This window comes from Rhea americana, unplaced genomic scaffold (assembly GCF_003343005.1).
Source record: "Rhea americana isolate MKP2758 unplaced genomic scaffold, rheAme1 scaffold_137, whole genome shotgun sequence".
Classification (NCBI taxonomy): Eukaryota; Metazoa; Chordata; class Aves; order Rheiformes; family Rheidae; genus Rhea; species Rhea americana.
The window spans coordinates 2,534,988-2,553,981 of record NW_028185450.1 but is presented as its reverse complement, the minus strand read 5'-3'; the positions used below and the strand labels follow the sequence as shown (position 1 = coordinate 2,553,981).

The window sequence follows — 18,994 nt, the reverse complement described above, 5'->3', positions numbered from 1 at the left end:
ATGTCTAAAAATAACAGAGAAATATTTATTAACATTTCCTGAATTTTTTCAAGGTAGACAATCAYTTGAAATCCAGGCAAGAATGGTAACAAGATACTGGAACTGGCCTACATTAGTGCAAAACTCAGTATGCAAACTCTGGTCTGGTGACTTGCCAATAGAATACTGAATAGAGAGGAATTATCCAAAGCATTCAAACTCACCTTGTCTGCTCTCCTTGAAGATATCGGTAGGAAAGTTAGGCCATCACAGGATGTTTTTGAAAATCCAGGTTGTAATCTYTTCAGTGAAGAGGTTTCTTGGTTTGACTTCCATACTTCAAACTAATCATTTTAATTTTTGGAACCATTTTTGGATTCCCCTTTCAAGCACCACTTAGTTGGTTTACTCTAAAATACTATACAAGGAATTAACAGATGTGCTATTTCCTTACCATTGTCATCTCCTGCTGTCATTCTTCTTTCCTTCATTTTTTCTCTTCACCTTTTTTCACCAGATTTCATGCATATTGTAGCCTTTACCTTACTATCCTCTGTCTTGACAAGTTTTAAGGGGGAATGAAATCTAGCTTCTTCTGACACTCTCTAAGTATTTGCTCTCACTTTTTAATATAAGTATAATCTCAGTAGAGACTTTCCAAGAGTTTGTTCACAACTGTGTGAAGTAGATGGAAAATCAGTAAAGGCATTGACTTTGATGTTAGAAAATCTCACTGTTTAGAAATTGTCACCTCATCCCTGGGTCTTTTCACACCAACGTCTTCTCACTCCTACTTTGGCAGGAATCTTTGCAGTTGGCGCTGTATCCTTTGTCGTGCACTCATAATGGGTATAAACCCACCTTTTTCTGCTTTGTCTATTGAGGTATTAAAAGGATCCATTTTTACCATTGCACCCACGCTTCAGTCACGCCCTCTCTATACTTTTAATCTTTCCTCTCATAATAGGGACAGARCAAGTCAAACTTTTCTATGATTTATAATATTAACTAAAAAGACAGTCTGGCTAAAGGATTGCCAGACTGTTACTATCCAAACTTTTCTTAGCACTAAATTTATTCTTGGACTGCAGGAGTGCATATTCTTAAGGTTTCCAGTATATGTTAGTTCTCTGTCGGCTGCAGGGACCCTGTGCGAATATGCACCATATGCACTCCTATTTTRTGACTGTCAGTAGCCATGTTTAACTCTGCAGTCATTCTAGTGATTTAGATGAAGTTGCTCTGCAGTGACAGTGAAAGTGAACCCAATAGATCTGCCAGCCATGCCATCTGCTCTGGAGGTTTCCACAAAACCAGAATGTACCCTTCGGTACAGTCTCTGTCTTCAGATGTTTTCACATTTCAAGGAGAGATATAGCTTCTCCATTTTTTGATTCTTAAAACTGAGGTAGCTTTGCATTGATATCAGTAAACAAGTAAGCAAATGCAAGCTGAATGATGGTATATTTATTTTTAATCCATGCAGCACTGAGGTGGCATCATCAGCATAATCTGATGGAAGTACCTTGTTGTTAGAATTTCTGAGCAGTTAACCCTCTTCTCTCTACACAGATATAGTAAACTCTGCCAGACCTGATGAAAGAGCCATTATGACTTATGTTTCCTGTTACTACCATGCATTTGCTGGTGCTCAGAAGGTGAGACTGTAGAAGATGGATCAGATCTCACCCTTCACCTTCTGTGTTGTTGTTTCTTTCAGCATTTTCCTCTTCTGATCTTTTCCTCACTAGTTTTCTAGGATTAGCATCTTAGAGTTGCGCTCATTTCCTATTGCTTGATTTTATCTGTGAGCAACTGTTTCTGGAAAGCCAGTAGTAGTATACTCATTTGTCTGTAGAAGCAAACCTTCCTGTTTCATCTTCTGTATATACTTACTAATAATATCCAGTAGGTTTTCAATGGCTGGCTACTGAACTGGATAGAGGATGTTATTCCCTTAAATTGAACTTCCATGCATTGATTTGAAGCACCTTTAGAAATGCAAGATGAAAATAAGCTCACAGAGAAAAAACAAATTCAATAGCAGAATGCCATCTTTCTCTCCCTGCTGGATATTATTCCTGCTACAGATGTCAAAATCATCATAACAGATGCTCAGAAAATGAACCATTCTCTTATGCTTTCAGGATTGTTTTTTAAAATGTTAAATGCTTAATGGTAAGTACAAACAGCAACATAAAACATTGCTATTATGCAAAGTAGACAGAGAAATATATTCAGATTTCTCAAAGGAGCTCTGGAGTCATGTTCTAATGAAAGAAGCACAAGTAAAGAAAGCAAGGCAGTTTACAGAATTAGACGTACTTCAGATATTAGTAAAAACAAGATTGCTGATACATAATGCTAAAATAATAACTAATCCACATGCAACTTCCAGAGAACATCTTCCCAGATCAAAATGTAGCCTATTTTTTCTGTGCCTTAGTCAGAAATACATACTCTAAGTCACCAGAGATATGGGTGCCATGCAACAACCAGTAGTCATGCTTATTCTTGTTAACTCACAGTTCTGTGAAAAAGTCTGAGGCAGATAGTCCTGGTGAAATTAAGGGTATCCCCTGTTCTGCATGATTAGGCCCATTTAAAATATTCCACTTTTTTTGTAACAGCTCATTCTGAATTTCTAGGGTATGTATTTTTTCCCGCCAGCACCAATCAATCTAACAATATATTACAGTTTTGTGTAGTTTCTAGAGTACAGAGCTATCTATGGGGGAAAAAAATGACAACTATATTGTACTTTCATTTATTCATCCTGTTTTCTACTCCTCGATTTTTTGTTTTGTTTTCATTTCTCCCTCCCCCTTGTAGATATTGTGAACACTCCTAAACCTGATGAGAGAGCTATCATGACATATGTGTCCTGCTTCTACCATGCTTTTGCTGGAGCAGAGCAGGTATTATTCAACTGTCCCTTCAGGTTGCTGTGTTTTTTGATTGGTTGTTTCACATTTCCACTAGCTTATTGAAAAACCTTAGTTTAGTACTTTGTGTTTTTAATTAACAATTGCAAGTATTTGTTTTTTAACCAGCACTTGAATCTAATTTAGTTAAATGTTGTGTAGCAAGTTCAAAGTTTTTATTTCAATGGGCATTACTACTTCCTATCAGAATTTTTAATTTTAGGTGTCCTTATTTGGTAACTGCAAAGGCTATTTCAGGAAAATTGTATTTGAAGAAGCTGTGTTTGTTGCTGCATCAAAAAATACTCTTGTCTTGCTTTCTTTGCATAGAATAATATTTGACCTTCGGAGACTGAGAACTATACTAGCCTTACTCAAGATGAGTAATAATTTAGGACTAGATTTTCAAAGATGCCTAAAGATGCAGAAATACACGTAAAATATCTAAACAGTGTTGGTGCCTGGTTCCCAATGAAACCAACAGAACTATTTGTGGAGTAAAGTGCTAGTAAAAGTATCAAGAACGCAAGCAGCAAATCTGTCACACTGGATGTGTTTCTCACTTAAAATGTCACATTTCCCTCTCTTCTGTTCCATATATTTGTAATCCACAAATGGACACAACCCAACTTACGTAAAAATAAAAATGCCTTAACGTAACTTATATTTTGCCTCTATCCTCAAGCTTTAATTTCCCTTCCTATCTGGTAGGCTTCCTACCCCTTGCCACAGCACAGCTAAATATTGTGTACCCCTCTTGCTTCTGGGCATACAGGTTCTCCTTTGCCTCAAGGAGCTATATAAGTGCTGTTAATTTTTGTTATTAATGCAAAAGAGAGATTCCAAGTAACTTCTGTAACTCAGGAGTCTGCACAGATCTTTTTATTCCGCTGGATTTATTCCAGACTCACATTTGTATGAAAGTATAGATCTGTGATGTCAAACTATTAGTGTCAATTTTAAATATGGCAGAGCAACAGTGCTTTTGCAAATAAATTTGGCAGGAAGCACAAAAAGGGCTGCTGTCAATGGCTGCGCTGCATACATCCTCAAAGGTATATGTACATGTGATGTGCAGATATGGTGTGGGAGTCCTAAATCACATGGGGTGTCTCTCCAGTGTGACTAACAAAACTAATATGTTTCTCATGTGATTTAAAAAAAAAAACCTAATAAGATAACTTGAAGAATATCCTAAGCTGCTTTGAAAATGATTTATTAGACAACTATAAGAGTAATGTGAAATTCCCTTTTGTACAACAAAGTGACTTCTGTGCTGATCTGTGCTGATCAAGCCACTGGAATTTGTCAGTACTGACCCCAACAGCATTAAGGTGGGTAAAGGTGTATTTGAGTTCCTTATGAGCACAGATCAACAACTGTAAGACAGCGTAACTTTTATTTGCAGCAGCCAGATTCTGTCTCTTTCTCCAAGCCGGTACCAGTTTCAGAATGTGATTATGAATATGTCTTATTTATTTGCTGTGTTTTATAGGCTGAGACTGCAGCTAACCGGATCTGTAAGGTGCTTGCTGTGAATCAAGAAAATGAGAGGTTGATGGAAGAATATGAGAGACTAGCAAGTGAGGTAAAGACAGCTGTGTCTGTAACACAGTGATAGTTATGTTCATTAAACATGCAGGCTGCAAGATTCATGCACGGTCTGCAAGACCACGAAGTGAAAATACCCTGGAGGTGAATCTCACAGTGGTAGAATACAAAACTCAGTTGTGCAAGACACCAAGGTTCAGGTCACTCCTGTGCCACAAACTTGAGGTGTGCCCTCCAGCAGGTCACTTTAGTCTCTTTAGTGTGCCAACAGGGGTGTTTTTTGAAGACTGTCCTGGGTCTACCCCAAGACCAGGTTCAGTGACCTGAGTTACTTGACCAATATCTATCCTGATCTCATTACTATGACTGCTTGAGACATCAAGACCAATGCTTTTGAAAGTGGCCAGTGATATAGCTAGAGACAGCTTACATGTGTGTTCAGCTCTTTCTGAAAATCAAGACATTTCTAGAAATATCTTAATTCTACCTTAATTTGGGCAGTTTAGGAAAAAAAAAWTAAGGTATCCCATATTGTTGCTCACTTTTGAAAATCTTGTGTTGCCATTATGGCATTGATACCAGCTAAAGGCAATAAAAATTAGATGGAGCAAAAATGATCAAAGTTTGTGCATTCAATATTATCTTCATTGGTTACTCTTTCATTGCCTTTATTTCAATTATTTGTATCGGTCTGACAGCTTTTAGAATGGATTCGCCGGACAATTCCTTGGCTGGAAAACAGAACCCCAGAAAAAACAATGCAGGCCATGCAGAAGAAATTAGAGGATTTCCGAGACTACCGCCGCAAACACAAACCTCCCAAAGTCCAGGAAAAATGTCAGCTGGAGATCAATTTCAACACCCTGCAGACAAAACTGAGAATCAGCAATCGGCCAGCTTTCATGCCATCAGAGGGAAAAATGGTTTCAGTAAGTAAAAGAGGGATCAATATTCCCTTCTCCTTTAAATCAATATTCTCATGAAAATTTCACTACGAAGGATGGGATTGCCATTCTAAATCATCTTCAGAAACTTCATTTTGTTGCACTTTATAAAACCATTCTTTGTATGCATTCCCTTTCATTCTAGAATCTTGCTTCCCTTCAGCATGCTCCTGCCTCTTTTAAGGCTTTATCTAGTAGCTTCTCATCTGCAGACATGACAAAACACAGATCCTCCTTTGGGAGTATTATCAATACTTCTCTGTCAGGGAGGGCAAGTGATGTTTATTTAAGAAAAACTCACAGTTTTCTGAGACATTTTGGTGATCAGACTTACAGAAACAGACAAGGATCTATATATGTTCCTGCCTTTTTCTACTTTTCAAAATTCCATTTGATCTTTTTACTTATATCTCTGAAGATAAGAATAGTCTGTACTAAGAATTCTCATCTGATGCTAAATATTGTGAGTTGACTGTGGGTCAAAACGCTTCCTGTGAAATATAGCAAACCTGCTCTAATATTGCATTTTGGCTGCTCAGATTTGATAAATAGACAGTTGAGCTACTGAAAATGATGACTACCATTATTCACGCTCCTTACTCAAAAGACAAGGTGCCTGTCAGTTCAGTTTACTATTGATGTCTTTGAGTTTTTGTGGAATCTCACAAAACATTATGTGCACCGCAGAAAGTGAAATGAATTTGTATTCCCAGGTGAAACAAACGCTGAATCCCTAATACTAATTGTTTTGTTATTTTCAACTTCTCATTTATTCTGATAACAGACAYGCACTTCATAAAAGAACATGCACTTTGTAAAATGGGAAGTAAAAGCAATATTCCATGAAGACACTGAACAGATAGCTATGCTTGGAAGCCATTTGTATATGGGCTCACTTCATGTATGCTAATACCTGAGCCTATACACCTGAACAGGATGCTCCATTTTGAGCAGGAATTCATGATTCTGTGATTTTAACAAAATATGGACATAACTTCCATTTTGGAACAAAATTATGAATGAATCACAAATTTGCACATTTGGATAAAAGGAGATTATAGTTTCATCCTCTGTCTTCCATGTATTCTCCTCTCAGGATATTGCTGGTGCTTGGCAGAGACTTGAGCAAGCTGAGAAAGGCTATGAAGAGTGGCTGCTGAATGAAATACGAAGACTGGAAAGACTTGAACACTTGGCTGAGAAATTTAGGCAGAAGGCTTCCACTCATGAACACTGGGCATATGGTAAGCATAGATGGCTTTTAACATTTTTAATGTTTTAATATTCAAAGCTGAACTGTCAGTGCTGCGTATTTGCAAGGCAGAAACTAACTAGTAAGCACTTTGGACAGTTTTAGAAACCTCAAATAATAACAGATAAAATTTCAGGTTTTGCTGGCTGCAGTCATGATCCTAACTTGTTTGTTGGTAATTAAATTTAATTGTAAAAATCGTAATCTTTTCCATCAAGATAATGGCTAACATTAATGGGAATATCCAACATTTGACTAAAGGCCATTGCTGGTAATGCAGAAGTACTGGTACTCCTTTACTGTGAGAGTGACAAAACATTCCCGTGGAACAGGTTGCCCAGAGAGGTTGTGGAGTCTCCTTCTCTGGAGATATTCAAAACCGTCCTGGACACGATCCTGTCTAACATGTTCTAGGTGACCCTGCTAGAGCACGGGGGTTGGACTAGATGATCTCCAGAGGTCCCTTCCAACCTCAACCATTCTGTGATTCTGTGTAATGCATTCCTATGTGTTTGTACACCAGCAGTCCAACCAAGAAAGCACAGAGTACAGAGATCCTGTTTTCCAGCTGAAACTTCAACTGAAAAATAAATTGGGATCTGTGGTTGGTTAAACATTAAATTATTAATAGAGTATTTTGAGTTGACTATCGTTTAGTCATCATGATGGTTTTGAAKAGTCTACATAAACTACATGCTAATGGACTCATTTCTGGTGTGCTCCCTAGCCTGGATTACACTCCGTTTATATAGTCCTGTGTTTTAATGGTAGCCTAACCTTATGTGTACCTGTAAGAACTACRGGGCTGCATATTTTACAACACTAATGAAATGGTTGGGGATTACAAAACATAGATCTGTTCTATCATCCTATTCTTYGCCGTGACAACAGTTTTCGTGCTTCTGCTATACTCCCAATCTAGCTTTTGCCATCCAGAATCTTTTCAAACTGTGTAAGTAGACCACAGAACCCRTCCCATAACACAGTTGTTGGAAGCATACAAGGCAGTAAATGGCTTCCAAGCAGATACCAGAAGTGAAACTACAGTGTTTTTCAGTCCTGAGAGCCTATTGTCTGAGTATATACTACTCATGGTGGCATGAGTGGCTGTTATGCAGGRAAAACCTCACAAAAGCTGGTACATAGCAAGCGAAACAATAGTCCCGTCTGGCTTTAGAATCCACAGATCTGTGTAATGCCATGTGGCAAGCGGCAGTTGAAGGGGCTTTCTCCGTAGGTGCAGTCATCCAACACAGCAGTTTGAGGAGTAATTGCTCAGTTTCTCATTTCCTCTGTTTACTTCTCTAGTCCTTTGTAACTAGGTTGGCATTTTCCACTTAAAATTCAGTAACTGATGCAAAAGACAATCACACCTCTCAATCTTAACTTTTTTGGGGAAGTGCTGAAATGAATAATGAATTGAAGGCACAACATAAAAAAGAATAATAGATCATTAATAAAAGTGAAGCTGAGCATAGCAGTGTGATTTCTGGTTTCATAAATCAAGAACACTACAAAAGGCTTACCTTAGTAAGGTAAGTAGCTTAGAGCTCCAGTTTTTGCCAATACACCATTTTTATGCCAGTATGCCACTTTTATTTGAGGCTCGTATAACCAGCCTGTGCAAGAATAAAGRAATTATGGAAAGGTCTTTGAAAAATATATATTCCTAACCAAAACTTGCACTGACAATTAGCCACTGGTTTCAGTGAAGTCAGGATTTCATCACAGTGTAATACTGACCATACCTCAGTTACAAGTATTGTCCAAATATGCAATTATTCTAATTAATAAATTAGTAAAATATTACTAATATTTTAATTTTCCCTTTCAGGCAAAGAGCAGATCTTACTTCAGAAGGATTATGAATCTGCTTCTCTGACAGAAGTTCGTGCTATGTTGAGGAAACATGAAGCTTTTGAGAGTGATTTGGCTGCTCACCAGGACAGGGTGGAACAGATCGCTGCCATTGCCCAGGAGCTGAAGTATGTTCCATTTAAAGGCTTGCAGCTGCTGACATTTAACTTTGTGATAAACTCTTTCCAGTGAATTCGATAGTGTCATAGGTACCAAAGTAAGAATTCCAGAGATAGCTTTGTAAGTATATTATCTGAGCTGGTCACTGAGACCTTCTCCTCCTCTCCTCCCGACCCCCAGTCAAATATAGGATATTAAACTGACCACAATTACTTGGGGAAAAAAAAWTCTAAACTGGCTTAACAGTGAGCTTTTAGTATTAGGTCTGCTGATTTACTAATTGTGTGTTGTGATGGGGATGCTGGAGGTGTTTATTTCTCAGTTCATACGGTCTGCTGAGAGACCCTGGCTGTGAGTTGTTCACCTTAAAAAACAATTTCACATAACCTAGACAAATTTCAGATTTTGACTTTCACTTTCACTTTAAAAACAAGTATTTTCCCACAAGTATGTATGTCATTTCAAAAGGTTCACATCCTCAAATTATTCTCTCTGGTTAGTTGGCCTACACTTTTATTCTCCAGTAACAAGAGTCCAAAGATTTTATGGTCTCTAACATACTTAATTTTGCAATCTCTTCCTTTGATATTGGGAATTGCAGTTGTCTCCCTTGCAGTGGGACATGTGGAGGCTAAATGACTTGCTCATAGTTACACAAGCCAGCTGTGGGAGAGCAAGAATTTTCACCTACAGCTCTGGCAAATTAGTCATAGGACCAACACTTGCTCATTCAACATACTCTACCCAAAAAAAGCACATTTGATTTTAGAATCTACTCTAGTTGATTGTATTGTTTTTGTCCTGCAAATTAGTGGCACTACTCCTGATCTTAACATTTGGCAGATACTTAAATTCATTGCTCATCTGCAGGATAAATCTACAGTGTAAATCTGTGAAGCTAAGAGAAACAAATGTGTGTTAGTGATCAAAACAGGAGCCAGCATAAAGGTACTCAGATTCCTACCCCTGGCTTCCTGCATCAACTCTCCGTGTTTCAGCTTCTCAACTTTTTAAATGGGCAAAACAGTTATTACTCAAAAATATTAAAAAGCATTCTCTTTTCACTTTGCTAAGGACTATAACTCATAAACAGTTCCAAATTCATTAACAATATAAAAATCAAAGACCTATCTAAAATATAGTACATACATGATAGCAGCAGAAATGGTGTCATTAAAATGGATCTAAAAGAAAAATCCTCTGTTTTTCAAGTTTATTTAAAGGAGCTAAGCAGAGTGCAGTGGGCAGAGTAACTAATTACTCTTTTTTTAGTTAGTATGAAAGAGATCTGAAAAATACAGACTATGCAGATTCCACTGACTGTTTCAGCTTGTGAAACACCTTTTGTTTCACCTTGATCTGTAGGCCTCTCTGGTCTAGAGTTACTGCTCCTCTTTATATTACCGAAAGTTTCTGAAATACCTAATCATTGTTAATTCAGCTTCAGCTTTTYGAACTTTGAATGTGTAGTATACATGGTACAGCAACTGCTACCAGCTTTCTAAACTCCCTATCCTTTACCTCTGGTGAGGCCAGTGAACACTGCATCCTGTTTCAGATTTCTGTTGTTTCTATGATTTTTTGTGAAATGAAACAACTTACTTATGGCCCAGGTTGCAAAGATGCTGAAGATCCATTGCCTGCAAAGATGCTCTCCTTCACTTCTCTGCTCATCCATACAATCGGGCTATCAGAGCCTGTTTTTTTCCCTAAGGTTTAGCAGCTGAAGCTTATGCCACTGGAGAACACTGAATGAAAGATGTTGAATAAAGGCCAAGTTTTATTATAAGCTATAAGCAAATGCACAACTTCTATTTAAATGTTGCTTTTAATTATTTATCCACTGTTTCTCACACCATCATTAAAATTATGAAGGAAAATGATAGTTGCTTTCTCCAGACATATTTTTTAGAAAGACTGAGCTAAACACTGAGAAATGTGCATTAGTGCCTGATTCAAAGGCCATTGAAGTCGATGTCGGGTGTCTTTTTGTTGATTATTTTGGTCACTGGATCAGACCCTTACAGAAGTCATCATCATCTGTGTCTAAATTCCAAGTCAGTACACCTCCATTCCTTTTCTTTTAGTCATTTCTTGGCTGTCTAATGTTGCTATTTTGAAGGTGAACAATTGCTGTGTGACCTTGAACTGTACCAGTTACAGTTCACTCTCTGCTCTGATATCTTTTGCTGCAGCAGCTGAGTCCGCTGGGAGCTAAAGGTTAAAGTTGTTAAAAGCTTGTTGATTGATGCTGTCTAGATAGAGGATCTATGTGTGTGCATGCAGGTCATTCCAGCCTGGATGCTGCTATAAGATTGTTGTATGCCAGCCTGTATAGACTTGGAAATCCTTGGCTGTGTGGCATGACAAGGCTTGGATGGGGCCATATACAAAGCTGGAAGAAGAGTGAGAGATTTCTAAAATGGGATTTACCATTTATAACATTTATAACGTCGTAAATGCTAAATAGAACTGGACTGAGACATACTACAAGGAGCTATAATAATTTATGGTCCTATGTGCTCATTACAATGTTTTTAATAATCAAGACAAAATTTATTGAATATAGTTTCTTGCATATTCATCACTTTTACTATAGCAACTTATTTTCAGCGAAGACRACCACTAGGTGATTGTGAATCAGCACTGAAGCATGTTGCTCAGCAGGTTATTTTTCTGTCACTATCGTTTTTCCTAAAGTGGGCTCATACTTAATTGATTCTCTGGACAAAATTTGCCTAATTTTTAAATTCTTTAGGGATAAGATTTAATTACTCGTGAGAACAAAAGAAATAGCTTCCTCATTTTTAAAATTCAAAGCCTGTAGATTTCAAATAACCAAATAAATAGAAATGACTGTTCCCTTGGAAGCTCTATTAACTTAACATGTGCAGCAGTGCTCTGTTTAAGCATCATAAGCCAAATTTCTTTTTACAAAAATGTGAAATCTAGTCTTTTCACAGATTCAATGTTGAGAGAGATACAAAATTAATAGGGAAAGAAATGTAAACCTGTGTTTTATTTCTATGTAAATTATCTCCTATAAGTTGTTATTTCATTCTCTCTTCGTGCACTGAGCATAAAACTGTTCTCTGAGACATATAATGCACTTATCTGAAGTAAGCTATGGCAGGCCCTGAAAGGCAGTGGAGCTACACGGATTAATACCACTTGGTGATCTAGCTTATGATTTTTGAACCACTAGTGCTCTTTTTGATAATGTTATTTTCCTACCTACTTGTCCACAGCACATATTAAAATCCCAGGAAGAAATAGGATAGCAGAGGTATTGTGTGGAGTGACAAAATCTCCCTGGTAGAGCTGGTTGTTTAATGTTGTACATTACCTTCCAGGAGCATGAGCAGAGTTGAATCAGTCCCTCACTCTCATGAAAGGATACCTGCGCTTATCCTAATTGACAAAAGGAAATAAGTGATCCACTGAATTAGAAATCAAATTTGCAGTATTTTCAGGATACGACCTGGAATATCTGGAAAAAAGTCCTGTGCATACTCTGATATATTAGATTTAGTGTGCTGAAACAGACCAGAATACAAATTACCACATCCCWTCTACTTAGTGAGCTCACAGCTCACACAAGAACATCATCTAATAGTCTCAGTATGCTGTAATGCAAATAGTCAAAGCAGCAATATATGTCTTGACCCATTTAACACAAAGCTCCATGCTTCTGACTTACAATTTCTTCATAAATGTATGGCTTTTTTTTGTATCCCTTGGAGGCTAACAAAAAGTCCTGTTCCAAAGGAGGAAGCAAGTTTTAGAGTTAAGGAGACTTTGTGTAGGATGGCTTGCTGGCAGATTCCTCCTTGTACATAGCAGTTCTGCTTTTACAGTTTTGGGTTGATCTTTTTTTTTTAAAGTCATTATGGCATTTTTAGGTGTTTTAACATTCTTCACTTTCAACAGTCAATTGATTGCAGCATATCTGAAGCCTCTTTTTAACAGAATGGTTCAGGTATTTCTTGACTTAGTCTGCTATTGGCCTTTGCTGTAGCTTGACTGAGGAAATCTCCCTCTGTTCTTATTTTGTCCACTGTGATTTACTAAGTTACTGGAAGAAGTGATCTGTACTTTCCTCTTGCAATTGTCTAAAGACGAAGGTTCAAAAGAAGGGAGCAAATTCTACTATTTTTGTAACACTATCACTGTTCTTAAAGAGAGCTCATACTTAAATGTTTCTCTGGATTGAGACAAAATTTGCCTAAATTTTTAATGTAGTCTTGTACATCTAATGTCTTATTCAAGCCTTAGAGTAAATGCTAGTTTAATGTTGTCATRCTGTCATGTAAACACAATCTCTGCAATGCTTAGTGCTGTGCAAAGTGTCCTCAAGGAGAAGCCAAGAGCTAAATTCAGTGGATGATGATACATTCATAAAAGTGAGCATTGGTAAAAGTGCCAAACATATGTATTTTATTATGGTCAYGAAAGTCCAGCAGAACCAAGGGGATTATCTGTCTCTGAGATCCAAAACTTGATTTGAGACAGACTCAGCTCAGAATTTCAAAGGAGAACCTTGAAAAGTTATTGCATATCTTAGGCAGAATAAGTCACTTTCTGCCGGCATAATATAAGCCTATTCAGCAGGTAAGAAAGCAATACTAGCTGCTATGTCCTCTGTGCATGCACTGATTTGTGCTGGTGGCATACCTGGGTCTGGAGATGCCTGTTCCTTCTGAACAAGCCTGTCCTAGGTTGTGGCTCTACAAGGTTTTCCTGGAAAGAATGATGAAAGTTGTTCCCTGTGCCTCAGATCTGGGCAGCTTCTGTTAGTATGGCCAAGCCTGTGAGAGAGGGATTATGCCTGGAGTGCAAACTTAGGTATGTGTCTCAGGTAAATAATTTCACAGATTATGAGGCTGAAAAGGATCACTGGATTATTTAAAATGAAACTATTATATCTCAGGCCATTTAATTTAACACTGTACCAAGCTCCAGGAATTTGATAGAACCCCAGTCTGAAGATTCTGGGCTTCAGGGGATCAAATTGCTGTGGGCCACAGGAAAAGCTGAGATGATGTTGATGGTTAGGCACCTTAATTGTTACAGGTGGACACTTGATTTTTCTCACAACAGAGGAGGTTGATCCTGTTCTTATACTGCGCTCCTTAAAATGTTGAATGCCAAGATTACACATGGCAATACTGCAACACTTGCCTAGCTGGAGGAGAAATATTGCAAAAAAGAGGGGAAGAATTACTAAGGGTCAGTGGAAAAGGATGTGGAACGTGCAACTTGCTGTTGTCTCTCAGAAAGTCACAGACTTGTGTCTTTGCTCTCTCTTAGTGAACTGGACTACCATGATGCTGCAAGTGTCAATGATCGATGCCAAAAGATATGTGACCAATGGGACAGACTGGGAACACTTACTCAGAAAAGGAGAGAGGCACTGGAGGTAAATTGTACAGCAACAATCAGCAGCTCAGTTGAGGCGGGGGCAAAGAAACCTTTTGTTTGAGATCCRGAGACAGTGCTCTTGAGCATCCACTGTGGAATCCAAAGAGCAATAAACCCTTTCTTCAGATCTCCATTTCAATTTGCTCTGATTTCATTTGCAAACAGATTGAATTGCTCAGAACAAATCTTACAGTGCTCAGCTGCCAAGGACAGTTATAAAGCATCAACAAATGGATTGTAGTTTATAGCACCCACTTTGCGAATTTGATGCTCAGCAAGAATAATAAAATCTATCAGGCACTTACCTTTTCTTACTTGTCTGAACATAAATCAAGTGAGTTATGGAATAATGGCCAGTACTGGGTGAATTTTTTGGTAGTGAGTGTTCCAAAGCCATGTTCATTAAGAAAAGAGGGAGTCAAACATACATGTGCTGACACGGAAAATGCATGTCTAACTCCTATTTATACTTACAAGAAATTGCTAAAGCAAGATTAGCAGATTTTAATTGATTTGCAGATAGATTACGATAACAAAAAATACTTAAAATATCAGAAGAGACAAAAAATAATTTCATCTCTTATCCATCAAAGGCATATACYCCTTTTAACATGTTTGATACAAAAGTATTGTTGATACAAAATATGTCAGTTAGCCCTGTTGCATTGAATGAGAATGTGTGTCTCAAGCAAGCGGTGAAATCAGTTAAGAAAAACAGTAGCTTTTGAAAAAAATGAGGTGTGACTTTGTGCATGGATATGTGCTTGGAGTTAGCTTGTGCCCTAGTAACAAAGGAATGTACTTTTCCCAATTTGTACAGAGGACGGAGAAATTGCTGGAAACAATTGATCAGCTTCACCTGGAGTTTGCTAAAAGAGCTGCTCCTTTCAACAACTGGATGGAAGGTGCTATGGAAGACCTACAGGACATGTTTATTGTTCATAGCATAGAGGAAATTCAGGTACATGGTTGTYTATTTTTGGCTTACCCTTTGGCTATAAGGGAAGATAAGAAAGGAAATTTCTCCTTCTTGTAGAATACATGTRTAAGAAGAAAACATATATTACCTTGACATTTTCTTTGTGATGTCTTCTCTATTATAAATAAAGATCTTTCCTTATTGATATGAAAGAATATTCCAAAGATCATGGAGGAAACGATGGCCCTCATAAAATGAGGGCTTTTTCATTAAATTAAACAGATGCATGTAGACAGGGTATTTGAGAGGGTGAGAGGTGACCTGTGCTTATTTACAGCAAATCCTACAGATGTTAGAAGCAACATTAAAATTTTCATGCTCTCCTTCTCTCTTTTTCATTTCAGAGTTTAATCTCTGCACATGATCAGTTTAAAGCTACTTTGCCAGAGGCGGATGGTGAAAGACAGGCCATTCTGTCAATCCAGAATGAAGTTGAGAAAGTTATTCAGAGCTACAACATGAGAATAAGCTCAAGCAATCCTTACAGCACTGTAACTGTGGAAGAAATACGTACCAAGTGGGAAAAGGTAGTGTATGCTAAATGCAGAAAGGACATTGTAACATATTATTTCTGGTTTATGAATACTGAGAATATTCAGAGAACTTTACAATAAATCTATTAATTATTCTCAATCCTCAGATGTCAGGATGAGCCTGTCAGTGGTAAAAAACTGTTGGAACTGGCACAAAGTAAAAATTAATTCTTTAAAATCTTTACAAATATGGACAACAGAAAGATGTGGCAGAATAAGATTAGGTTATTACCTATTATACTAAAAGCATATTGAACAAATTTTGCATCCATTACATAAAGTAAAAATAATAGATCATTGAACATCTGATGTTGAGATGAAAGAAGAAATAGGGTTTTATGTTAGTTTTCATGGTATAAAACTTTTAAAAATATTTCAGTAATTTCATATTAATTATAATATAGAATTACAGTCTCCTAAATTGCAATTTTTTTCTTCAGTCTTGTAGATATATAGTACATAGAGAATAAGTGCCCAGTGTAGGGACCATTTCTATCAAAGTTAACAGCAAAAGGCGCAGAGATTTCACTTTGAGGTGGCCATAGTTCAGATTTACATTTAAAGTAAGTTTTTCTGTGAACAGTGGGACTAATAAAGCTACCTTTCTATAGATTTGTGTCCTATATCTCACTCCTAGTCCAGGACCACTTGTATTTTCCTATTTGTATATGACTAGTCTACCTCATATTCTGCACATGCCTTTACTACCGCACTGAGTCTTTGCCGTATCTCTTTATCAGCCCTCTCACACATTCTCTAAAACTTTTTATGTTGTCTTATACTATCTCCCATGTTTGCTAGCCCCACTTCACAATATCCCCTGCTCCCATTACTCCATATTACCTATGTACTTTTTTAGCTTCTTGGCTGGGCAAGAGAAGCATGTATTGTGGCTAATGCAGAACTGGTGGCTGGCCAGCAGGTGGGCCAGAGGGTGACAGCCAACAGAACAGAAAATGATTATTTTCTTTTTCTCAGTTGTGGGTCTCTTCTAACCTGCTGCTGGGTTTTCKACCAGTTTTCATGAAACTTGTAAAAATGTAACATCTTTCAACCCTCTAACCTTCAATCCAATTGGACTGAAACTGGCTAATGCCTTAAAAAATTATTACAGAGAGATTAAAGAGAGGCTCCTAGAGTGATCACTTAAAGTTTATTTTATTAGAAACCAAGACAGAAAATATGCTGAAGGTAAATGAATGTGTAGAATGTACAAATTTACCAAATATATAAATCCATATGGCAAAGAACAAGTATGTGCTCTTAGTGGGTTATAGGAACCAAGCAATAAGGATTAAATACTCTTCTTGATTGCCCTTGGAGATTTTGTAAGCCAAGAAAAGCAATTGCAACCTATTAGAGACCTTCAGATAGGCATGATGGACTGAACATATCTTATGTTATCGTACGTTAGTGGCTCTGCTTGAATGAAATGTTTTGCACTGATAACTCTTAGAGCTATTACTTAAAGATAGAGAATGAGCTGTGTTTCAAAAGAAAAACAAAATACTTGCTCTAGTAACTGAGTTAAATAATCATCTTAATCTTGAATCCCACCAGAGGCGAGAATTTGTTCCACTACATGTCAGTCTCTCTTGCCAGGCTGCCCAAAACCATGTTAGCAAGTTCTTATGTTAGCTAGGCAAATAGATTAGTGATCATGTTTCTGGCTTGTCCTTCTGATATGAGTATTCAGACCAATGTGAAAAATGAATAATTGTAGTCCTATTTGTTTTGAAAGTATACAGTCCTGTCTACTCACACTTTCTTTCACACTGTGACAGGTGAAACAGCTGGTACCTCAGAGGGATCAATCCTTGCAGGAGGAGCTAGCCCGCCAGCACTCAAATGAGCGCCTGCGTCGCCAGTTTGCTGCTCAGGCCAATGTCATTGGGCCATGGATCCAGACCAAGATGGAGGTTAGTGTTGGATACTCAAGCAGAAGCTGACGAACAAAGTGTTTTGTCATTTTTCTTTGCTATATATGCAGGACAAGTTCACCAGCTCCTTGATCCTAAAGTAATTAGCACCTTTTAAGATGATTTTGAAAGCTGTGCAAGCTTGTACAAGTGTACCCTGATGGTGAGAAGGAGATGTAGCTTTGAAAAAAAAACAGTCTCTGGGTGACTGTTTTTCTTCTGCTCTTTGCAGAAAGATCCATGGATTTCAATATTGATTCCAAAAAGAAATGTGCTATATTTATTTTGAAACTTCCTTTCTTCACTAAAATATGTCCTGTCTTTCATATGAAGATTTTATTACTATTGCTTCTTAATCTGAAAATGTTACGTGTTTATGTGAACATTCAGAAAATCAGCAAATCCGAAGCTCAGATTTTGGGGTGGGGGTTCTTTGTTTCTTTTGACAGGAAATTGCCCGTAGCTCTATTGAAATGACAGGGCCTTTGGAGGACCAGATGAATCAGCTGAAGCAATATGAGCACAATATCATCAACTATAAAACCAATATTGACAAACTGGAAGGAGATCATCAGCTCATACAAGAAGCCCTGGTGTTTGACAACAAGCACACCAACTATACTATGGAGGTAGCCATTTAGTCAGCTTTGTTCTTAGTTTATTCTGCCCTCTTGTGTCCTGTAACTACCTCCCCTGATCTGAAGGGACTGCAACAGAGGATGGAATTCAGCAGACTTTATGACAGTCTTATAAGAAAGTCTGATGGATTTGTAAGGTTCAGTGTGTCCCTGCCATAGCTTATGGCTAAAGTCACAAGACTGCTGCTCTTATTTTATAAAACACWATGTTTTTTTTGTCACTTTTCCCCATGCTGCTGAAGGTGGCCAAAAGCTGAATAGAGGCTGTTTGTATGTCTGAGGCATAAGATATTTTAAAGAGATTTTCTTGGGTCTGAGAACGATAAAGCAGAAATTGTTACATACTTTTTAATGGAACATAAAGAGTATTGCTTAATCGTTCTTATAATTTCCTGTGACCAAAAAATTCAAATGAAAAATAGCTCATCATGACATGTTTTATTTTCTTTGAAAAGTAGGTAATTGATTTGATCTGACAAAGCAATGTTTATTATAGTTTGCCATGAGAATTTACAGATTACCAGAGAAGGCACCAGTCCTGATGAAGCTTCTGTGAGAGATATTTTACATAGAAGAGCCCTCTTCTGTTTTAAAGCAAACTTCCCATATTTGTAAAATGACTTTTGAGACTGCTTATTTAAAGAATTTAGGAAAATAGCTGAAACTGGGAGTGCTAGGAACAGTGCTGGTCAAATATCCCCTGACTAAACAGAGATTACAGAAAATAACAGCTCTCAAAACCAAGTCTGATGGTTTAGAATAAAAGCTAGGAACATTTTCTTTTCTTAAAGAAGGACCTATTTAGAAACAAATTCCATATTTTTCTGAAGGCCAATTTTATTATTAATGACTCTTAATCATAATACGCTGTCAGTGT

General features: G+C 37.5%; 1 protein-coding gene across 1 annotated transcript in view; it reads left to right on the top strand.

Moving 5' to 3' along the window:
• ACTN2 (actinin alpha 2) overlaps positions 1-18,994 on the top strand; it is a 71,391-nt gene that overhangs the window by 41,425 nt on the left and 10,972 nt on the right. The window contains exons 8-17 of the mRNA XM_085298281.1: positions 2,812-2,897; positions 4,399-4,491; positions 5,153-5,383; positions 6,495-6,642; positions 8,485-8,635; positions 13,938-14,046; positions 14,869-15,009; positions 15,372-15,554; positions 17,345-17,479; positions 17,929-18,108. Of these exons, the coding sequence (XP_085154407.1) occupies positions 2,812-2,897; positions 4,399-4,491; positions 5,153-5,383; positions 6,495-6,642; positions 8,485-8,635; positions 13,938-14,046; positions 14,869-15,009; positions 15,372-15,554; positions 17,345-17,479; positions 17,929-18,108 (1,457 nt within the window). The remainder of the gene's footprint in view (positions 1-2,811; positions 2,898-4,398; positions 4,492-5,152; positions 5,384-6,494; positions 6,643-8,484; positions 8,636-13,937; positions 14,047-14,868; positions 15,010-15,371; positions 15,555-17,344; positions 17,480-17,928; positions 18,109-18,994) is intronic.